Source organism: Cyprinus carpio, chromosome A24 (assembly GCF_018340385.1).
Source record: "Cyprinus carpio isolate SPL01 chromosome A24, ASM1834038v1, whole genome shotgun sequence".
Classification (NCBI taxonomy): domain Eukaryota; kingdom Metazoa; phylum Chordata; class Actinopteri; order Cypriniformes; family Cyprinidae; genus Cyprinus; species Cyprinus carpio.
This window is the reverse complement of record NC_056595.1, coordinates 11,568,724-11,589,298: the sequence shown is the minus strand read 5'-3', so window position 1 is coordinate 11,589,298 and position 20,575 is coordinate 11,568,724. Positions and strand designations below refer to the sequence as shown.

The window sequence follows — 20,575 nt, the reverse complement described above, 5'->3', positions numbered from 1 at the left end:
GGTATATTTATAGTACAATTGTATTCTTAAAGTCAAAAATACAAAAAAGTGTGCACATCCCAAAAAACCCGAAGGCTAAGTTGCAGGACAAAAGTAAGACAAATGCTAACAAAACAAAACAAAAAATTGTCCGCACACTGATGAGACTGCTCCCAAGTAATTTATTAATACAATGTTTCGACCATCGGGTCTTCGTCAGGTACCTGTTTACAATTGTATTCTTAACATGCTTACCTGAAGTGTGTTAAAAAAAATTTTTTTGAATTGCATTTTAATATATATATATATTTAAAAAGCATCCTATAAGTACTTTGGTAATAAATACATGCTTTGTTGCGCTTTTATGAAATATGCTAAAGTAGCTATATTTTACGTTTACTTTGTGTACGAACATAATTAAATGATACAGCATTTAGTGGGTTGAAAGTATATGTATCTTAATGACAAACAATTATGTAGACATATACTGCAATATATTATAAATATTTATGTAATGAACATGTGCTTCAGCCTGCTTTTCAAAAGGAAGATATCTTGAAAAATATTTTTAACATTTTAATATTATTCATAAAGTATATTAATTCACTCACACATAAATACATTATAGCTATAAAATAAGCAAATGCATTCTTACATTATACCAACTTATATTATAGACCAATTTGGAGTAGACGTCACAGTTATGTCACTTGCAGCTGTGTGCACACTGTGGTGGCAGAAAAACACTGGGAACAAGTGGAAGGAAATGGGTAAAATCCATGGAATAAGAGAAAAAATATATTGTTGTGCTTTTGGATGTCAGAATTGGAATGGAAATCATTTTTATATAATTTAATTTAATATAATACTGTTGTCAAAGACGCCATTTGAAGCTGAATGCAGACGTTTAAACGGACGGACTATGGATGAAACCAGCTATGATTACCCTACTTTAAAAGCATAAATTTTATTTAAACAATAGGTCTATATAATATTCACAGAGGGGACATATTGTATTAGCCCTACAGTTAAAGCATGACATACTATTTAAACTTATAACATTTTACATAACATTTAACTATTTTATATCACAATTATTTATTAATCACAATAATTTATTAATTTTTTTTTTCTTGCAAGTGCGAGTTTATATCTCCTAGATCGGACTTTATAACTTGATTCAACTCAACAATTGGGAGTTTGTCAATTCTGAGGAAAAAAAGCCAGAAGTGTGGGATTATAAAAGAGTTTATATATAATTGTTCGTTTTTTATAAGATTTTTTTATTAAAAATTTTTATTTGACTTTTTTATTCATTTATTCCATGGCTTGCACAGACTGCTACGTTAAAACTGCCATTTTCTGCCACCAGATAGACTCCACCCACAAAAAACATCATCACTGTTTGCAAACACTGAAATTGCTCTATAAATTTGATTTTGTCAACTATGCCTTACTAATAAGCATACTTAAAATCAATATATTGTTAGGTCTTTCTTCTTTGTACTTTCCACAAACATTGTATCATTTAAAGTGCTTCATAAATATTTTTTTGCAAAAATATGCTTGAAATAACTATTAATTTACTTATTTATATACCTAAATTCAAAGAAGCTGAACCTACTGTATTATGTGTGAAAACAAACCTCATTGACTTTTGTGGAAGCTCAGGTGTGCTTGTGTAACACGTGTGACAAAATCTGATTGGTTCTCGAGCATCAGGCAAGTACATAGACTCGCTTACGTTACGTTTACCAATTCTGATGTGTGTGTGTGTATGTGCTTTGATGGACGTGAATAAAAATCTAAATTAAAACCTAAGTCACATGGAGTGATTGCGTGTCTTCTGAGGATTTGGAAGAAACCACCCGATTCATATGGATTGCGATGTTTGAAGTCGTGAAATTTGAACAATTTAGGTGACATTTTGGTACATTGTCCAATGTATTGGCAAAAACAACAATTTGTTGTTATAGCATGTACACCATTGATATGCTTTAAAATGAAGTTGTGTGTGTGTGCGTTTTTCTCCTCAACAAATTGTAAATGTAACAATTGTAAAGTGTTACATATAAATGAGTATTTTCTTGTGAAATATTAAATTAAAATTTGTTGTTTTCAGATCAGCTGCTGTTGCGATAGAAGACAAACTGAAATCTGATTAAGAGAGTGCCAAGTATGTTTTAATCTCATATCAGTGAACCTCAGGTTTAATTCTGGCTGAATTTACTATTCCTAAGTGACTATTGGGGCTTTGAGTGTCATGCTTCAGCATTTCTGTTGTAGAGATGTTAGGCCTCTTGAACCTTAAGTTCAATGTAACACATAGTATTGCATGGTGACAACAGACAAGAGGATAAAAACAGACGCTCATGTCAAGCTTGAGGATTTAGTCCAAGCTTTGAGAATAGTCAAAGGGCCTGTTTACACCAGAGAAAATTCAAATGAAATTATAATATATATGATATTAAAAAAAAAATGAATTTTACAATTACAATTACAAGATAGTACAACTTATTTTAACACCACAAAATATATTAAAATATATTGCAATTAACTACAAGTTCATCTCAAGCATATCTTAAAGAACACTTAACATACTTAAAGTTGTTCCAATAACACAATTATTATGCATTTAGGGTAGACTATTTCAAATGAATGGGATCTCTCACACTCATACTGTAACTTGAATTGTTGAGCCATGTGGCTCTCACATTAAAAACTACACCCATACTGACCCAGTTTTCAGTCCAAAGTTTTGCTAAAACACTTTTGGGAGAACCACACCACAATTTTTGGATTCATGTCCACCGGTTTCAACAAATGTGACATCAGATCACCAAAAAAAAAAAAAAAAAAAAAAAACGCAATAAATAGTCTCACCTCTCAGGAGTTTCTTTGCCTATGCATGTGTGTTTGAGTATCTTTTTGAGCCCTGTCTGACACCTGCTCCCTAATATCACATATGACATACCAAAATAGACGGATGCTGGACAGAGTTCAGAATTTCTCCCTCTCTTTCTTCCTGTCTCCAACATACACAACAAAGCCACCATGACATCTTTGTCACAAAGCAATATATATATACATATATATATATATATATATATATATATATATAGCCACCATGACATCTTTGTCACAAAGCATGTATATTACTAATTTAACATTTTTGTTAAATAAATATTGTATATTATTAATATAATTAAATTATACTGTTGAATATTATCATATTTAATATTGTATCATGTATACTATTCATTAATTTAAATGTAGACTTTTATATTAATAATGTTTAATTTTGAAGTAGCCTCATGATCAACTTATAAATCGCATGGATGTTGACTTGCATCAGTCTACTGCAGTATAAGTAGCCTAAGCAAAATATGATGGTCTCCTCCATCATCTCTGTTAAATACTACCAAACACAAACAAACAAATGACGAGAGAGAGAGAGAGAGAGAGGAGAGAGAGAGGAGAGAGAGAGAGAGAGAGAGAGAGGGAGAGAGGGAGAGAGAGAGAGAGAGAGAGAGAGAGGTTCGTGTATACTCACAGAGGCGGCGGATCCAGCAGTCGCACATACCCTGTAATTTTCGGTAAGCGGTAACCGGAGAGAGAACAAGAGACAAAAGCGACTGAATGAATCGGCGGGATCTGTTAATAAACTCCAGCTTGGCTCTGAATGGGAGCTAATGGCAGTTAACGTTCGCGGATCGAGCTGCTAGTTCAGTCACGGGCGGGTACGGGACCGGCCCACACCGTCACATCCGTTAAATACACCGATTCCCGTACCGGCCAAACATGAGCACATGGGACTTCCCACCCCACTGAACTGACTAACCCCGTAGGCTAGGCCTATCATACGGAGATAATAATCTATCTATCTATCTATCTATCTATCTATCTATCTATCTATCTATCTATCTATCTATCTATCTATCTATCTATCTATCTATCTATCTTCTTGGCATGTCCTGCAGTTAACCAAAATAACCAAAAAGTATAATAATAATAATAATAATAATAATAATAATAATAATAATAATAATACCCATTGTATGCAGTCTCTCATGTAATATGAAGCCATATGCTTGCAAGAATGAGTAAAATGTATTTCAAAACAGATATCAATCCACAGGACATGTTCTGCATTCTTGACACACTATTTTCCTAAAGTGCTTTGACACAATCTGTACTGTTAAAAGCGCTATATAAATAAAGATGACTTGACTTGACATGTAAACTTTCCAAAACTACATTAGTTATGTTATATTTATGTATATTTATATTTAAAAAGTCACGTTTTAATATCACATAAGGGAATTTGATTTAGCCTACACACAGCTTTAAAAATAACTTTGCCCATGAAAACAAATTCTGACATTAACATACACAACTACACAATTATTAAGTATTCTTTTATTAAAACCTGTTTATTGGGGTCAAACATCAACTTGATTAAAGACACAACAAGCTCCTGTAGAAACTCACGCCTATAGTTTTATATAACAGGGCTTGAATGCGCAGTAATCATGTGCTTATATGTGCTTCTGCTTTAAAACTGATTGCCCTTCACTGATGCCTCTGGCAACAAAAACATGATTTTTTTTTTTTTTTTATGGCGCATTAAACACTCAACGCCGCCCTCATGTGGCAGAAAAACAAAAAAAGTATCACACTTTCCATAAAATAATAAGCAGAACAACTGTTTTCAACATAAAAAAATACTACTACTACTATTAATAATAATAATAAAATGTTTTTTGAGCCACAAATCAGCATATCAGTCACACGACACTGAAGGCTGGAGTAATGGCTGCTGAATATTCATACATTTTAATATATGTAAAAAAAAAAAACCTCAGAACACTCACTAGTGCTGATCTGAGGCTGGAGTTTCCTTGTAAGCTAGAGGCATGAAAGCATTATATCCCATTACCCTCAAGAAAGAAGCAGACAGAGAAGGAGAGGGATGGACTGAAAAGCAGATAATGCACACAAAAAGAGAAATTTTCAGACAGATGGGAAGTTCTAATCCTTTAATGCTGTGGAAACGACATTTAGATCAAAGCTGCTAAAAGGAAAAATGCGATACACACAGTTATGTGCATCTGTAAGTTGTGTGTCTGTGTGTGTAACTTGGAATATGGGACAGCTGTAAAACTCTGTGTAATCAATGTTGGATTTTATACAACGGTTACTCAAATCCTCAAATCTGATTGGCCGAGCCACTTCCCAAAAGTGCTGATACATTCAGACCAACAGCACTGGGGCATTTCACTGGTTATGTCAAAAGTGTTGGTGAGACTTTACAATAAGGTTCCCTTTGTTTACATTAGTTAACTAGATTAGTTAATAAAACTAACAATGAAAAATACTTCTAAAGCATCTTAGTTAATGTTGATTCCGTCATTTACCAATACATTATTAAAATGAGAACTTGTATCTATTAATGTTAGTTAATGAACCTGAGCTAACATGCACTAACAATGAACAGTTGCATTTTTATTAACAACCATTAACAAAGATAAAATAATATATAAGAATAATAATAAATACTGTAACAAATGTATTACTCATTGTTAGTGAATGTTAGTTAATGCATTAAATACAGTTGGAACCTTATTTTAAAGTGTTACCAAACAGTTTGTGTTTACCGTATTCCAGATAGGACTGAGCGATATGGCCAAGAATATTATCAAAAACTATTATATTATTTTATATTTTCCATATATAATATCAATATTTATAGCAACATTAATTTAATACCATTCATGGGGAAAGAAATGCATTCTATGTTTGTTAGAAATAAACTCCAGAGAGCAAGCTATCTTTTAATTCAGAGCCCCATGAAATCCCCCCCTTTTTTTCTAAATTCTGTTTTATAAATTAATATAAATTTATCATCAAAAATGGTTTCCAATAAAGTTAATTAATAAACAATTTAATCATTCTTTTAAAATGTAACAAAATGAAAATATAACAATTTACAACAAAAGATTGCATGGTTGTGCGATTTTTGTTATAACAAACACAATAATAATAACCAATGTAATGTTTGTTAAAAATATTAACGATAAAAATAATAAAAAAAAATTACCTTTAAAAAAAAATGATTACCTTTAATGTAATGTTTCAATAAATTATATTTTATATACAATCAACACAATCCTTATCATGAAGATGTAGACTTAATATCAAAAATGAATCAAAAGTAAATTATTGATATAAATATAGATATATTGATATCAGTATTGCAGATATACACAGAATAAATATTTATGATCTCAGGCAACTTGTTTTTTGTCCTTTAGCTCCCTATGATTAATTTCTTCTGCGACAATAAGTCAATTATGTGTGTATGTGTGTTTTCATAGTCACAAAGCCTGAGGAAAAATATCAGGTGTGGTTGTGTTTCATTAAGTGTACATCTATATAAAGCATATTGGTTGTTTGTTTTTATTTTGCCTTCAGGTCATGTGTTCTGCCAGTGACTCCTCATGAAGGCTGTTCACATTGACAGTGATTTAAACCCTGGAGGCTGGCAAGCTACTGTACTTTTTGTTCTGTGTCAGCAATCCAGTACAACTGCTGTAACCAACTGCATCTTGAGGTGGATCATGTGAGCACCACTATTTAAACTCTCACATCACATCAGGATTCATTTGCATAATGCATCAAACCCAAATGTTGCATAAAAGTTGCTTAATGTTTCATCACCATCGTGCAGTATTTAAACTTAAATTGTTACAATTAATGAACACTTATGAATACAGACCTAAGACTGGTCTCTTTCTAAAGACGACAACCAGCATATTATTGCAGAAGTGAAATCATTTAAAAAAAATCCAAGTATGAAAAAGTTTTAGAAGTTTAAATTTCCTGTAAAGAAAATGTACTGTACTATTTATTTTACTTTATATAAAATACATATTCAGAAAAATAGTTTTTAATCCAAAATTGTAATAACATTAAAGCCATATGTATAAATAAGTTGAGTTCCAAATTTGAAGTTCATATGATGAGATTTAAATTTTTCCTTTCTCTTTGTAGTGTTACAAGCTCTTGGTGCATAAAGAAGATCTGTAAAGTTGCAAAGACTAAAGTCTCAAATCCAAAGAGATATTCTTTATAAAAGTTAAGAGTCAACCACACCTACCTAAAAGGCCCCCACATGTCTACGTCACGATGTAGGAAGATTTGCATAACACCGCCCAAATGTTCACACAAAGAAATGCGGCGTAACTTTGATTCTCGCTGTTGCTGCCGCCACCATGTTGTGGAGACGCTGTTTCATTGTGAAAGCGAAAATACTTTGTTTGGCCTTCCAAAAGAGGACACAACTAGAAATCAGTGGTTAAGTTGTATTTACAACACTGTTCCAGAACAGTTCAACCCAAATATTTAGTGTGCAGCAAAATATTTAGTGTTTCAGTCACATGCTTAAGGCATTCGGCCAATCACAATGCACTGGATAGCTGGCCAATCAGAGCACACCTTGCTTTTCAGACCGATGAGCGTTGTAATAAAACGACGTGTTTCAGAAAGCCGGGGCTTAGAGAAGAAACAGTAATGTATAGTATGTGGAAAATGTGTTTTTTTGAACCTTCAACCGCATAAAAAACATTTCATTACACCAAATACACAAAATATTGTTCTTTTTAGCAACATCATATGACCCTTTTAAAAAAACACTGAGGTTCAGTTTTGTTTAGGCGTTATACCAAAAATAGCCACCAGGTGACACTCAAACTCCATTTAATTTTTTGGAGGCATTTTTCTGTCACAAATGTTTAAATTTCTCTCTCAATATTACTTCTATCACAAAACTCAGACCTTTCCAAAATATATTTACTTTGTCAAGATTATAAAAAGTTTTGATTCTAAAAAACCGTAATACATTTTGTAATAGGACTCTTCCCACTAGGGGGGAGGAGACCGCTAAAAGATTTAATGTACCATTTCCATAAGAATGCAATGTCTGATTTCAAAATGGTTTTCACAGGATGGATTTTGTGGTTTTAGGCTTTCAAATTATATATAATTCATTATGATTACTAAAACATGTGATAGGGAAAAGGAAACAAAATATATTTTTTTTTGTGACAAAAGTCAGAACTCCTTGTTATGATGTATATGTTTTGAGGTGCACTCTTGTCATAAATTAATCAATTACTGTTCCTACATAATTTTTAACAACAAACAGTGGTAAAATATCTATTTAGGAGTCTTAGACCTTTCCAACAATCTATAGTTTGCCATGATTAGATTAAGATTTAATTGTAATATATTGAAATGAACTTAGGCGTCCCGTTGGTGGGACAGTGACAGTTAAGTGGTTTTAAATCACCAACTCTCTTTGAAAATGAATGGATTCTCATACTCCCTCTCCACTCTTCACTTTACAGGAGGAGAACTTTACTTCTCTCTCATATTAAATCTAACTTCCCAGCTAAACTCTTCCACACAGTTTGTTTGGGTTAATTGATTAAGTTCCCAAAAATCCCAAATTTTAAATCCCAAAATCTTGTTTCTATCTATTATGTGTCTGTCTGTTTCCTCTCTCTCATTCTAATTTGTCTAAACAGCTCTTTCTCTTTCTCTCTTCATCTCACTTGTCTGTAAATGTCTTTAATTAGCTGACCACGACCCTGATATCAGTGTGATGAGGAGAAAGAATATGAGACTCTTTAATCACTGTAATTAAACAACATGCCGCACAAGAGAGAAGGAGGGAAAAGACCTGGGGCCGTATTCACAAAACATTTGATTTTTCTCCTAGATAGCAGTAAAAGTTTTTAGCTAAGAGTTTTTCTTAAAACCTATTCACAAAGCTGCTGAGACAAACTTTTACTAAGGAATAGGCAGAAGTCTTAAGCTAAGAGTAAGGGTGGGGTTGACCTCGTTGCTATAGATGATGTCAGCATACTTACTAACTATGCACACAGTGATTGGCTGATAGTCTCTGTCAGAGATTTATTCATAGAAATATTGTAGAACACAATATTATGTTGCCATATTCAAATAAAGGTTTTAAAATAAAAATGTTAATTGCGACATTCAAATAAAGATTTTAAAATGCAGGCTGTGTCACTAATCAAACAAGTAGGCTATATATTCAGCAAATTGTCAGTCTCTGTATGCTTCTCCTAAACAATTAGTCAGTATGCATTATGGCTGCCCTCGACTAAAGATTTTTCTGGTCAACTAGAAGTCGTTCATTTTAAGAATTAGTCGACTATTAGACGCACTTTTATTTATAAACCATATTAATCATAATAATGAGCCTTTAATTGCCTACATGGCCTAATAAGCGCTCAAGCGCACGCGAAAAAGGCTTGCCACAGTGCACCGACAAATATAATAATTATGATTTTGTTAGGGAAAAAACAGCAAGTACACTGCATTAACGTTTTAATTTATTGTAACGTCGTGATTTATTGTTACACTAGTGCTTTCTGTTTAAGAGATGAAGTCTGCGACAGTAAATCATCTCCACAGCACCTGTATGCATGTTTCATATGGATTACATAAAGTGAGAATATTTGTTTTCTGTTTGAATTGGTTCAATTAAAAATTTAACTCCCTATAGATATAATTTTCATGTCTGTAATAAGGCAAACATCCACGGAGTTTCGAAGTGACACGGTCAAGTTCACAGAGTCCAAGACGGCAGAAAGCGCATCATGTTTGCTTTAATTATTTTACAAAAACGCAACATTTTGTTGCTATTCTGAGTGCACACGAATAAACGTAGAGTCTTTACAGATAAAAAAAATTATGACCAAAAATTATGAAGTATTTTAAGAGCAAATGATCACAGCGACACCTCCACCTGTCCTGCAGTAGCCAAAGTGCGCTACTGTTCAGCTTCCACACTACACAAACATGTGCACTTTTTTCTAGGCTAACATTAGATTGAGCTGCCATGTAAAGTTGCTACTACATACATATCTCAGATGATAAGCCATATTTGAGGTCAATGAATGTTAGGTGAGCATATGGATGTCCTGCCCAATGTACTATTACCACATAGACCAACTGTTAACAATTTGCCCATCATGGACTGAGTGATTTCGGCACTTCATGTGGAAGTTTTTTTTTTTTTGTTTTGCGACTAAGCGGCTAATAAAATTTTGGCATTATGCATATAAACAGCCTTTTAATTAGCAGAATAATCATGGCTGATAGTAAGACATGCAAACATATAAGAAAATCAAACTGGACATGAGAACAGTTATATATTAAGGATATAATCGAGTTGGCATAACCACAAAACCAAACCAATTAGAAAAAAAAATTCTAAAATGTTTATATTCCGAGGTAAACTGCCGGCAAAACCCATTTTAGGATATCTCAGATTTGGTCTCAGTGACTTAGGAGTCCTCTTCACTACTCCTAACGGCTTACAGATTTAGGAGCTAATTGTAGAGCTAAAATGCTTTGTGAAATACTCTTAGAGCAAAAATTTATGAGTCCCAAATTTAGGACTGACACGCCCACTATTTATAAGATTTTCTCCTGAATCGGCAAGTTAGGAGCTACTTTTAGCCTTAAGATGTTTGTGAATACGGTCCCTGGGCTCTCTCTATTCATACAGATGAAGTGACAGAGAGAGTGAAAGATGGAAAGAAGAGAAAAATGCAATACTGTTGGGAGGGAAAGTGGGAAGACTGTAAATTTTTCAATGCTACACTGTTAAAAATATATGTTCCAAAAATGTGTTCTAAAATATATGTTCCAAAAATATGTTCCAAAACCTTTCAGTGAGTGGTTCTGAATATATATATATATATATTCCCTAGTGTGAAAAATATTTCATTATCTAATGTTACGTCCAGGGATATATATATATATATATTATATATATATATATATATATATATATATATATATATATATATATATATATATATATATATATATATATATATATATATATATATATATATACACACACACTTTATATAAAGTTATAATGGGTCAATGACAAAACTGATTTTTAAAATGAGGAATGATGTGGAAAAAATCTTTAAATATCTAGAAATGCAAACTTTATTCATTATGTGAAATTATTTAAAATAATAATCAAAAATTAACTTTTTTTGTTTGGTTTTCACATGTGAGATTGTGAACCCTAATCATTTTCAAGAAGTAATAATAAAAAAAGAGACTTGACATTAGTAATTAGTAGTATTTTTAAAATAAAATATTATTCCAAACTACTTCCAAACTAACTCCCCCCCCACCCCCAAGCCCTACAATAATAGTAGGCCTAGTTATTTTACCAGGTTTTAAGGTGCTCGTACCTGTACTGTTCTGGATGGTTCTAACAGTAGTTGTACTCCGAGGTGGTGAGATGGCTTGACGTTTCGCTCTCTCCTCTTCTTCCTCCTGCGAGCAGCCCTTTTCGATGGCCCGCACATAACTGTGGCTCCTCATGCGAAAGCATCCGGCCCCCGGCAAATCCAGAGCATCCACAGCCTGAGAAGTTTCACTGAACACACTCTCACACACGGCCTCGATCTGCCCGTTCACTTCCACCTCGCTCACCTGCAGAGGGAGACAACGCGTCACCACATACTGTCATATTACCCCTTTACCCTCCTGTCATGGGATAGTTGCATATATTTAAACACTCCTGACTGAAGGAGCAGCTTTCAAGATGTTAGCTCAAGGCTTATTAATGTACCATGACTTTAAATCGTTGTATTAAGAAGGCAGATGATTCTAGTGAGATCATATGAAGTTCTGCAAAGCTATACAAATATACATTTGACTTTTCATGCTAAGCTTAACCCTGGATTAAGGCGAATTTTAACCCTAGGCAATGTTTCATACATTTTGAAAGATGTATATCATGACTTTTACTCCTGAGTTATGAAAACCTGTTTAAGAATTACAGTAGGCATACTAAAGGTATGGTATAACTATACCACATGGGAAGGGATGTGAAAAACCGAACAAGATAACACCATATGTTATGGAAAATTAATTTTTTAATAAGATAAGCATATTATAAAATTAATAATTTGTGTTTTTGTATATATATATATTAATTCACTTTTAGTATTTTAACACAATAAAAAGTGTGTGTGTGTATATATATATATATATATATATGTTTGTTTGATTCATTCATTAATAAATTTTTATTTGTATATAATATAAATTGTATTTATATATTTTTTTTAGATATACTTTAAAATAGAAGAATTAAATAGAATAGAATACAAAATATAAAAATGTAAATAAAATAGCATGTATGAATAAATTATCAAATGTATATATTGTGTTATTATAATTTAACTAAATTAATATAATTATTTTAATATAATATATGATTTAAAGTCCAAAAATAAAGTACTACTCAGTAGATACCTGCATTCACAATCTAGGGTCCTTTGTTGCCATATTAACCTTTTTTAGTGTTGGAATATGTCTTTTATTTTCAGAAATATGTTTAAACATCAAGAAAAAAAATTACAAAATACAAAAGCAAGAAAAAAATCACAAAGAATAAAAAACAAGTGTATAAGTGTGTTTAAGAAGAAAATGGGATGTTAAGGGTATTATTTCTAGACTTTAACATTATTTTTATTATTTACTTCTAATCACATCGTTTCAGTTCAAAATGTCATGACATCCTAAATAATATTGATGTAAGATCAATTATTGGGGGATGTGCAAATTGTGAATCCTGAGCTGTCATTTGTCATGTAGGCTCAGTTTAACCCTCTAACAGCCAAGCTGCATCTTGAATAACAGGGTTAAACACACTAACACAGATAACAGAAAAAAAAGAGTGCAGAGGGGAGGAAATCTGTACAAGTGAAAGCAAAATCAGGTGTGATTGCATCACTAGTGCTCTTTCTATCCACCTTTTTCCTGATGTAAAAATGGGCGCCGCCATTTGTAAATTATATGGGTGTAGCTTCCGGTCTCATTTTTAGCTGTACAAAACAGTTCGTTTTGCTGCTTGATATTGACAATTGATGTGTCCTATCATATTATTTTAATCTGTTATCTTAATTAAGAACACACTGGTTTGTATTGCATACGATTGTTTTACCGTTTACTGCACGTTGTTATTCTCCTCGTTATTTACCTATAGCGGCTAATGAAACGGAAGTCTCACCCATAGGCTTACTTCAGCGTTGAGGAAAAAGGTGGATACTACAGCAGAAAAGCTGAAGAAGTGTGATTAGATTTACACAGAAACTTATCAAAGGAAGTGGTCTCATGACTTAAGGTTGGAAAGGAAGTGGAAACAAAATGTTTTGAGCATGTGACTAGAGGACTAATAGTGAGTAGTGATGGAAAGATAGACAGCAGTGTGTTTGTCATTGGCTAAAGGAGACTACAGAGAGACAGGCACTAAGATTGCAAATAATCTAGTAGCAATAAAACCCCCAAAACTCCCTAGAGAAACACACCCACACCAACACATATGCATGCATGTACACACATACAATGCCCACACATTCAGTATACACATGAGGGACCAATGAATGACATTTTTTTTTTTTTTTTGGTGAGCAGACTGAGCTTTTTGTCACCAAATTGATTGATGTATCCTCAGGGAGCAGAAAGGACACACGTTCACACATATGCCTGAGGCCAGAGTCTTTTTTCACAGGTGGGAGGAAGCAGCTCTCTTAAAGTTTAGGGCTGCTCTCTGTCTGAGTGAGCTGTCAGGCTCTGAACACTCACCTTAAAATTGTCCCGGTTGTAAACGCTGCCTGTCACCTTATCCCAGGACTACAGAAGCTAATCTTGACTTAACTCACCTTAAAATCCCATGGCAACAGACACTAATCCTGAAACGCACCATGAAAATCCCTTAGCTACACATGCTAACAAGGAAGAACACCACTTAAAATTGCTTAAAAGGCTTTACTGACACCAACTCACCTTGAAAATTACCGTCAAGTATTAAAACTAACATTAAACATGAGAACTCATCTCCACACACTTAATATTTTGTTACTAGCATATACTCCTCCTGTTAGCTATAACAGCCTAAAGCACTGCACGGGCCTCAAATCTAGGCCTTAGCCCGGCCCTTGTCCGACATCTTATCAGAATTCTCAGCCCAACCCCGACTGGAGCCTGTGACCGTTTTTTTTTTTTTTTTGTTCTCCTCCCCATAACATAGCCTACTGTTGCAGCCATTAAAATATGTTGTCTTTGACATAATATATTTTTTTTTTGTTATCCTATAAAATAAAATAAAATAGTGATTAATGCAGTCTATAGGCTACTTGCCTCATAGACATGATGACACTAGTTTATTAATAAATAATTAAAATATCCGCCATATTCATAGTCATTAATACTTTTGCCATTGCTTTGCGGCAAGATTTATGTCTGCACTTGAGCGCGAATAAATTAGCTAGCCTCTATGATATATTAAAAGGCTCATTATGGTTTAGTATATATTTAAGTAATTAAAGGGGTTTAAATTTTAGTCAGTGTGTAGTGTGTATGTTTGGGCATAAAAAAGATCTACAAAGTAACAAATCTCAAAGTCCACTCCAAAGGGAGATATTTCGTTTTTTTTAAAAATCCCTTTTCAAGAAATATACCAAACGGCTCGTTTGGACTACAGCATTGCTTTCTGGGTTTTTGTGATGTCACAAAGTGGCCCATTAGAATATCATTAAAATAATTCTCACCTACGGAAATTCGAATGGTTGGGGGGTGGGGAGGGGCGAGGTTGTGGTTAGAACGATTAGTTGAGTGTATCAGACTAGACGATGATGAAGAAGAAGTGCTTCAAGTTTTGTAATACATAAAGTAATTCATAAATAACTATTAAAATTGACAGCAATGCATATTTACAGTACCTTTTGAATTTCTGAATTTTTGAAATAAACATACATATCTGTTTATAGTAAATGCAGTTATTTTCAGTGGGTGGGGGATGTGCCCGAAGCGTGAATCCGTATTGTAAGTACTGATGCTCCATAGTATAAACAGAGTGTGTGCGATCGCGAATCTCGAAAGTGAAACTAAAAAGCAATCATGCACTCAAAAGCAGTTTAAAAGCAAGGCATAATAATGGCTCCCCGATGCTCGCAATATTTATAGCCTTACAGTATAATTACCCAGTGATATAACTGCGAGAGAAAGTATTGAAATATATATTATATCACAACGCACTGGGACAGCTAACCAATCACATCACATTTTGGTGTTGCTATGCTGCTATATGACGTGAAAATTGGCCTGAAAGCCCGGCTATAGGGGGCGTAAATATGTCAGATGATTATTAAGCATGTAAACCCTTTTACTTAAACCTCTCTACTTACACATATGTTTGTAGTTCTAAACAAATCTGTGTCCGCCGTTAGAGTGTGCATGTATCTGTAATTGAAAATTTCACTGGAAATAGTAAAGAAACAAAACAACAAAAAAAAAACCTTGGGTACCTTTGAGATACTTATTTCAACATACTACAATTTTTCGACACACACTTATTCTGATTAATAAACAGGGCAAATTGGATGTGAATTGGGATGCAGAAAGGGACTGTGTTTTTTAATATTTCTGTAAGCATCTAACCAACTCTTGCACTGTCTGATATGGTAATCATCTTGGACTTGTACTGACATCTACAGTACGTGTTTGGAGGCAGCATTACACAAAAAATGGCGGCCCACATAAGGCAACCCTCTCCCATGTAAGTGACAGCTGTAAAGAGGCTACTGATATGACTATTTTTTATATGACTGAAAAATTACAAGTGAAGTGTACATTTTTTTTATGAGGAAAATGCGTAAAAGTGAACTTTTAAGTTTATATATTTAAAAGAGCTGGGGCAGCTAAAAGCCCAAAGTATACTTTGATAAGGTACAATAAGGTATGGGTACTGTATGGGTACTACTACGCTCGCATATGTGCCTTGAATTTTATTTTTGCAATGATTAATTTGTCCAAAAGGTGGCAACACTGAGCCAATGTTTCAGAGTAAAAAAATAAAAAGTAAATAAATAAACACCACCAATAAACTACTAGAATAATGGAATAATGCCAACAAACTGCTATAGTTAATAGAATTAATTGAATCAGAATTACAGTAACAAACTACTAGAATAATGAAATAACACCAACAACTACTAGAGACAGCAACAACAACAGACACCCATGTTACGAATGATTGTGTAAGGGGGTTAACAGATACCATGACTCTAATTTTAAAGAGTACAAAAATATTTTCATCAGTCATAACTTCTAGAGGGAAAAAGCACATAAAATGGACAAAGATTGAACTTTTTAGTGTGCATGTATCAACTGCCTATATATGCACGTGTTATCAAATGCCAGTGTGTTCAGCTGTATATGTTCACTATTTTTTGTGCCAAAACTGAAGTACACTAACTAGGGCACCTTTAACACAGTATTCACAAACATATCATTTGTGATGCTAATCCTAATCTTCCATACCATACTGATAGTACGCAAATTAGAATTCTGAATAATGCATGGATGAAGAGATGATAATGATTCTATGAGATGATCAATGGAATTATTAAAATTGAGTACTTGAGCAAAAATATAACTCCTTTTCGTTTGCATGTTTTCCTCCCCTTTGCAAACCTTCTTGAAGGCTGACATTGAGGAAGGCTTTGGTTGGAAATCACCTTTAGGATCTGATCCAGGCCCAGTTGTTGTTTCCCACTGGTGTAAGATCAGTATCTTAATGGTGATTTCTACCAGATAATGAGGGGCGATGACCAACCTGGCTGATGGTGCTCATGGCCCTCATGTAGCTCTCGTTTCGGGAGCGAAATTTGGGTGAGGCCAGCAGACCGGCCGGGTCCAGACTGTCCAAACTGCGGTTGATTGAAACCTCACTCACCGCTCGTAGGTAACTGTGACTCCGGATCTGCAGCTTGGGGGAATGGGACTCCGTACTGATCCTGCAAACAGAAAGAGAGCGAGAACAGGTGTACAAGTATTTAATGAGGTATGAGAATGAAATGAGAGGTGAGATTACTCTTGTAACTCGCACCCATTCATCATGTTCCTTAGTTTTCCTCCAGCAGAGATCTCACACGCATTACTGTTGACCTAAAAACAGCTCAACCTTTTTATGTGTGTGTGTTTTAGTGTACTCTTCATATATCTAAGACCAAAGTAAACATGAACTATTAGTAACAATTAGTACAAACATTCAACTGTTTGTGTTTACATGTGGATGGACAATCAGGTCCTTGAAATATGAACACAGAAATATATTAAAGCACACAAACACACATTGTATCCCTCCAGGTCGAGTCAATCTTAATTATGGATGTGGTTCTTAAAATAGTATGCAGTTACAGCTAGAAAAAAAACACACACATTAGTCATTCTTCACTGGAGTGAGGAATGTAGAGAGAGAGAAAGAGAGAGGGAGTAAAAGAGAAACAAAGAGGGAAGAATGCAGGGAAAGTACACAAACAGATTTAGAGGAAGAGACAACAGTGGATGAAATAAATTAAAACAGCAAAAGATGAAAAAACTACAAAATAGTAGAAGTTTGCTGAGGTGTACTATGAGAAAGAAAGCATACAAGTATATATTGTGGGAAAAATAGGACAATGCTCATTTATTCTCATTATATGCTGTTATTTCAGGAGCTCAACCTTTTTTTTTTTTTTTTTCAAAGACTGTTTTTACATGTTTTATGTTGTAGATAAATTATTTATACATTTAATGCATTGAAACTATGTAAGCATGTTTCAATTATTTGAAAGCAAAATCATTATAGTTGATTTGAATATAAATAATGATTTGGTTTTGGTTAAAATTAGGTCTGTTGCAGTATGACACATTACCATCAATACATTTTTTTATAATTAATCATATAAAATAAATTAATATTAAATATTAGCCACATGTGTCTTGACAAAAATGTAACTAAAAATATCTGTAAAAAAAAAATATATATATATAGATAGCTAGATAGAGATAGGCTCAGGTTCCACATCTGTGGAATTGTTTTGCAGAAATAAAGGAAATATCTGTCTATAATGAGCACAGGCCTCAGGGGATTGCATATTTATTACCTAACGCAGATTATTTTCTCTCTGTGTATACATGTGGTTGTTTAAATACACATGAGTGTATGTCTACTGTATTATTGTGTGTCTGAACAGAAAGTGTGTTTATTGTTCAAAGGCTTAGTTATTTCCACTTTTATTGGGTATTATTTATCAGAACAGTTTCATGTATGTGTGTGTACAGTAGTATATGCATATTTGAATGTGTGTGTCCATTTCTGAGATAAAGGCACAATGCTTCGATTATAAATATTCTATGCTGAAGCACTTTCTGTCAAGCAGAAAAAGATAAAGAGCACATCACATTCTCCATTCCCTACACACTGAGAAGGGAATATCTGAAGAGTTCAAAATGCATTCATTTGGAACGACATCACTTTATTCATGCACATTAGGAATTTGACATCATATGCTTGAGTAAATTAAATATATTATAAGAATTATAATGTTTCCATATATATAAACGTATATACATCCTAATGTAATTCTATAAAATGTAAATGGTACAAAATATTTAAATTGGGTTAAATTCATTGTATTTTTAAAAAATAATATATGCTCACTAAAGCTGTATGTATTTGAGCAAAAATACAGTAAAAACAGTTATAACGATTTCAAATAACCATTTTCTATTTAAATACATTTTTAAAATAAAATTGATTTCTGTGATGGCAAAGCTGAATTCTCAGCAGCTTTTATTCCAGTCTTCAATGTCACATGATTCTTCAGAAATCATTCTAATATGCTGATTTAGTGCTCAAGAAATATTTCTTATTATTATCAATGTTAAAAACAACAACAACAAAAAAAATAGTGACGTGGAAATTATGACAAATCTTTTTCACAATCCTTTGATGAATAGAGAAGTCCAAAAGAGCATTATTAATTTGGAAATCTTTTGTAACATGATAAATGACATATAAATGCCCATCCTTGCTGAATAAAAGTATTAATTTCTTTAAAAACAAGGGTATATTATTACACTGCACTGATGAGCATCTGCTGTTGTCACAGTGATGATGCTCGCATTATGCTGTTTGCAAAGTTTACACACCAAAGCTTGGTTTTACACACAGAACCAAAAGTGAGTGTTGATTCTCTTTATAATACAAATGAAAGATTGGTTTTACACACAGAACCAAAAGTGAGTGTTGATTATAATTTCTAAGTTAGATACGTTGCCACTGTATAGTAGTACATGGCTTGGAAAAATGAAAGGACTTGGAAGGAACTTTAAAGGCACAGGAAAATTCCCTACGAAATGACTTTGTTCTGTTGAATTTTTAATAAAGGGGAGAGTGAAAGGTAGTGGTAAGAGTCTCAGGACATGAAGGGATTTTATATGAAATTGCACAGAGTGTGTGTATGCATTTGTGTGTGAACAGAGGTGGATTTAAGGATGGGACTACACAGTCACTAGAGACCCATCCAAACAGCACTTAGAGATGTGGAGTGGGTGGAATGCCTGTAAAACAGTTTAAAATGACCCCAGAGAAGATGACGGCTCACTGAAATTGCAGTCGGATCGGCAGGTCTACGCACCTACACACCAGACGTACACATACACCACATGTATTTAATTTCCCATGTGATTTCACGGCAGCAAAATGCACAAGCTAATACTTTTCCAGACTCACTTGAGTGTGGTCATCTCAGTGAGGGAGGGCTGGGTGGCTTTCAGGTAGCTGGCTCTCCGGGCCTGGACTTTCGGTGAAGGTTTAGGGCTGCAGTCCGAGTCTCCGCTTTCCTCCTCTGCCATAGCCTTGATGTAGCTGCCACTCCTCATCCTCCTGCACGGGATCTCATCATCCTGACCCACAGACGAGAAGCCACTCCACTCATCCTGAGGAACCTGCAAAGAATGAGAGAATGTTAGCTTCTCAAACACCTGATCTGCCTGTAACACTTAATAATAATGACAAACAATAAAGCAGTTCATGATGCAGACAGATAATAGAGAATTAATTAGATAATAAATGAAATAAAATGATTAGATCACATGAATTCATATAATCATTCCGACATTTATATTAATGAACACATTCATTTATAGAAAGCTGCAAATTGTAATTATTAATATGTTTATTATAAATATGGTGGCAGAGTTAAAGTATTATATATTATTATTTATGAATATTTCTAATTAGATTTACTCTTTACATTTTCAGTTTTCATTTAATTTTCATGTCACTTTTAGTTTTAGTAATTTTATGTGCTTTTGCCATTTTTTTATATATATATATATATATATATATATATATATATATATATATATATATATATATATATTTTTTTTTTATTTTTTTTTTTTTTTTTTTCAGAATTTTTTCCCCAATTTTAGAAATTCTATTACTTCAACTAATTTATTACAGTAGTTGGCAAGGCAACATTTGAATTTTTGTTTCAGGGTTTTAGTAATGGTAACGTTCATTAAATTTTTTTTTTTTTATGTAGGACAACAAGGCATATATTCTTGCTAGACCTTAGCTCTGCATTTGACCTGGTCGATCACAACATTCTCTTATCATGTCTACAAAAATGTGTAG

General features: G+C 33.4%; 1 protein-coding gene across 4 annotated transcripts in view; it reads right to left on the bottom strand.

Moving 5' to 3' along the window:
* Positions 1-20,575, bottom strand: part of LOC109109419 (disks large-associated protein 1-like) — a 111,020-nt gene that overhangs the window by 23,833 nt on the left and 66,612 nt on the right. For 3 of the 4 annotated variants that reach the window (XM_042714186.1, XM_042714184.1, XM_042714185.1), the window contains 3 exons: positions 19,667-19,881; positions 16,724-16,904; positions 11,289-11,532 (listed from right to left, as the gene is read on the bottom strand). In XM_042714186.1, the coding sequence (XP_042570120.1) occupies positions 11,289-11,532; positions 16,724-16,904; positions 19,667-19,815 (574 nt within the window). In that variant the 5' untranslated portion in view covers positions 19,816-19,881. The remainder of the gene's footprint in view (positions 1-11,288; positions 11,533-16,723; positions 16,905-19,666; positions 19,882-20,575) is intronic. The other variant, XM_042714183.1, reaches the window with a different exon arrangement.